This window comes from Grammomys surdaster, unplaced genomic scaffold (assembly GCF_004785775.1).
Source record: "Grammomys surdaster isolate TR1022 unplaced genomic scaffold, NIH_TR_1.0 946, whole genome shotgun sequence".
In the NCBI taxonomy this organism is placed as follows: domain Eukaryota; kingdom Metazoa; phylum Chordata; class Mammalia; order Rodentia; family Muridae; genus Grammomys; species Grammomys surdaster.
This window is the reverse complement of record NW_021605365.1, coordinates 594,789-598,744: the sequence shown is the minus strand read 5'-3', so window position 1 is coordinate 598,744 and position 3,956 is coordinate 594,789. Positions and strand designations below refer to the sequence as shown.

General features: G+C 47.6%; 1 protein-coding gene across 1 annotated transcript in view; it reads left to right on the top strand.

Annotated features, from left to right (window-relative positions):
• The window catches only part of Drc1 (dynein regulatory complex subunit 1), a 39,725-nt gene that overhangs the window by 19,744 nt on the left and 16,025 nt on the right, over positions 1-3,956 (top strand). The window contains 2 exon segments of the mRNA XM_028782916.1: positions 455-577; positions 2,038-2,132. Coding sequence (XP_028638749.1) covers positions 455-577; positions 2,038-2,132 — 218 coding nt within the window.

The following is a 3,956-nucleotide window of genomic DNA, read 5'->3' as shown; positions in this document are numbered from 1 at the left end:
CCACATTGGGGCGCTTTTATCCAAATAACCACAAAACCGTCCCCCAAACTGCCCCCCCCCTTTTACATTTTTTTTTTTTTTTTTTTTTTTTTTTTTTTTTGTTTTTTTTTTTTTGTTTTTCAAGACAAGGTGTAGCCCTGGCTGTCCTGGAACTCACTCTGTGGACCAGGCTGGCTTCGAACTCAGAAATCCACCTGCCTCTGCCTCCCAAGTGCTGGGACTAAAGGCGTGCGCCACCACCGCCCGGCTCCGGTTTAACTTTTTGACAGAGCGCCTCTCTGTAGTTTCTACAATAAGAACCTAGCTAAGGCTCCCAGAGCTCAAAGCCTTGGAGTGTGGGCCTTTGACTGCCACCCAAGGAAACTTCCAGGCGGTGCACCATGGCCTGCTTCTGGGGCTCTCGGGGACTGAGTTGGTCAGGAGGCCCGCTAACCCTGTTGTCTGCCATCCTTAGCTGGAGTACCTCATCAACCGAATGAAGAAGGTGGAGGACTACGAGAAGCAGCTCAACAAGCAGCGGGTCTGGGACTGCGAGGAGTACAACACAATCAAGATCAAGCTAGAACAGGACGTGCAGGTGACGGGCTGCTCCCTCACCTGGGATCAGGTGGCAGATGTCTGCCTGTCTCAACCTACCTACTATCCCCAGTGTCTCAGAGGCAGCCACTCACTGCCAAGTGCTTATCTGCTTTCTTTTACTTATTATCATTTTTTTTTTTTTCTGGGCAGGGGTAGTATCTAATGTAGCCTAAGTTGGTCTTGACCCTGAACTCCTGAACTTTCGGCTTCTCACCTCTAAGCGCTGGGAGTTGCAGATGGTTGTGAACCAGTGTTAAGAACAGGATACACACAGGTTCTCTGCAAGAACAGACCATGCTCTAACCACTGGACCATCTCTCTCCAACCCATAGTTTAACTCCTTTTAAAAATTATTTGTGTATTTATAAACCTTGAACAGACTTTTGTTCTGTTTTGTGTTTTGGAGACAGTGTTTCTCTGTGTAGCCCTTGCTGTCTTTGAACTTGCTCTGTACACCAGGCTGGCCTCAAACTCAGAAATTTGCCTGCTTCTGCCTCCTGAGTGCTGGGACTAAAGGTGTGTGCCACCATGCCTGGCTTAGTTTAACTCTTTTTTTGTTTTTTGTTTTGTTTTTTCGAGACAGGGTTTCTCTGTGTAGCCCTGGCTGTCCTAGAACTCACTCTGTAGACCAGGCTGGCCTCGAACTCAGAAATCCGCCTGCCTCTGCCTCCCAAGTGCTGGGGTTAAAGGCGTGCGCCACCACCGCCCGGCCTAGTTTAACTCTTAATGAATGAAAAAAATGCTTTTATTTCAGACACTCATGCTCTATCTATCTATCTATCTATCTATCTATCTATCTATCTATCATCTATCTTTCACCTGTCTAGTCTACGTATTGTTTTGGGGAATTAGGGCTTCATGCACATTAAGTGAATACTGTACCACTGAGCTTCGACCCCAGCCTTCTTTTTTACTTTTCAAGATAGTCTCAAGTTTCCCAGGCTGGCCATGAAGTCACCTGTAGCCCAGGCTGGCTTTGTGACACACCTGCCTTAGCCTCTGTAGTGGCTGAGGTTGTAGCCTATGCCAGTAGGCCCAGCTGGTCCATGTTCACTTAAAACTGTAAGTCCAGTTCTCACTAAGAGCTTCTGCCGTTAATGCTAGGATGCTAACCACACAGCACTGAGTATGTGCCAGGCACAGTAGCTGGGGAATAGAGTCAAGAATGGATGCATGCCTGTATCCCAGACTTTACAAGGTGGAAGCAAAAAGAGTAGCAGTTCTAGGCCACCTTTGGTTATATAGGGAGTTGAAGGCCAGCCTAGGCTACATGGTTCCTTCTCAGAAAACAAGCAGATAAGCAACAATAATCTATGCTTGATATGTATCAGTCAAGGATGGCTGTATTGAGACTAAAACCTGAGCTGACTGACAGTCGGACACTGGTGCTAAAAGTTTGTTAAACATAAAGAGAAAACCAACAACCACCCGTGTAACCCACGTCCCTGTGCCCTGCAGACGTGGACTGTGGGAGACAGAGGCTTCTGCAAGTTGTGTAGGATCTTGGGAGACACTGCCAACAACTCCCACGTGCCGTTGCCCCTGGGACTCCAGTGGGAGCTGCCTTGCATCTAAGATCTGGTGAAGCCCAAAGAGCTCGGGGCTGGTGTTGCACACTCAGGACACTGGCTTGCCCAAGGCATCTGTCACTGACAACAAATAGTCAAACATGTGCACAAGCAGAGATGCAAATCAAAATAGTCAGACAACAGGCTGCTGATATCTGGTTGCTTGGGGGCTTGCTTATAGAATTAGTATATTGTTAAACTCTTCCAGATTGCAAAGGAAAAACCTGACCCAAGTCCTTCAGCTCCAAGGTTTCTGCACTGTATTCAGTGAAGTGAGAGACTGAAAGTGGTTGACGATGCTAGCAGTGTGGTACCAGGGGCTGTAGAGATGGCTCAGGGGTAGAGAACACTCCATGCTTGGTTCCCAGCATCCCACATGGTAGCTCACAGTTTCCTGGAAACTGGCTTCACCTGCACGTGGTACTCATACAGACATGCAGTCACTCACACATACACATTGAAAAGGTGGTGCTGTAAATGTTCCTGTGTGTGTGTCTGTCCGAGAGAGCGTGCACGCCAGTGCATCATGGTATAGGCACAGATACCAGAGGACATGTAGGATCAGAAATGACTTCCAGATGTTATTTCTCTTACTTTCCATTGTCCTTTAAATATAGCTTAAAGGATGCCATAGTATGTACAAGATCCTGGATTTTTTTTTTTTTAAAGGAAAGTGACTTAGTTAGAATTTTACAGCTGTGAACAGACATCATGACAGGGCAACTCTTATAAGGACAACATTTAATTGGGGCTGGCTTACAGGTTCAGAGGTTCAGTCCGTTATCATCAAGGCAGGAGCATGGCAGCATCCAGGCAGGCATGGTGTAGGAGGAGCTGAGAGTTTAATATCTTGTACGGAAGGCAAACAGAAGACTGGCTTCCAGGCAGCTGGGATGAGGGTCTTAAAGTCCGCCCCAACAGTGACACACTTTTTCTAATGAGGCCGGCCACACCTACTCCAACAAGGCCACACCTCCTAATAGTGCTACTCCCTGGGCCAACCATATTCAATCTATCACAGAAGGCAAAATATACTTTCAAATGTATGTAGGAAAATACATTTTTTGATACGGTCTTCCTTTAAGAGTGATATTTTCACTGAGCTCATGTGATAATTTGAACGTGAAGGTCACATGCTCCTTGTAGCATGGTATCAATACACGCTGGGACTGGGGAGGTCTGGAGAGTGCTGTCCTGTTGATCGGGGCTCACTGCAGAGTCGTGGGGAGCACGGGGGCCTCTGGACATCACCACTCACTCTGCACTCTTGGTCCCAGAGAGGACCAGAAGAGCCATGGCTGTCACCTCTAGTTCCAAGTGGCTCTAGAAGCCTTCCGCCCTGGGTGGTCATGCCTTTCTTCATGTTTCCACATCCAACATGAAACTTTTCTCCTGGACTTCTGAGATGAGCTATCTCACTGGTCCCTGGCCAGCCCCTGAGCACATATGGCTTGGGTTCTGATCCAGACTCTTGGACTATGCCCCAAAAATCATGTTTGGAACGTGGCTGGTTTCCATCAAAGAAAAAAGAATTGTTCTTTGGAACCACCTGGACCATCCCTAGGATCAGACTCAAGGTCATCACACCTGAACTGATCCTGCTCTGAGCATCTTCCATAGGTCCTTTGGGCTCTTGTTCAGATTAGAAATCTCAACATCAAATGTTAGATGTGGTTGGAAGAAGAGATATAGCCCCTGGCAGCTCCCTGCCTGTCACTCCAGTCTTCTCTGAGGCGTTCCAAAAGATGCTAAGTGCTGACAGGGCTAGGTGGATGGGGACAGGACACAACGCCTATGGAGCACCGACAA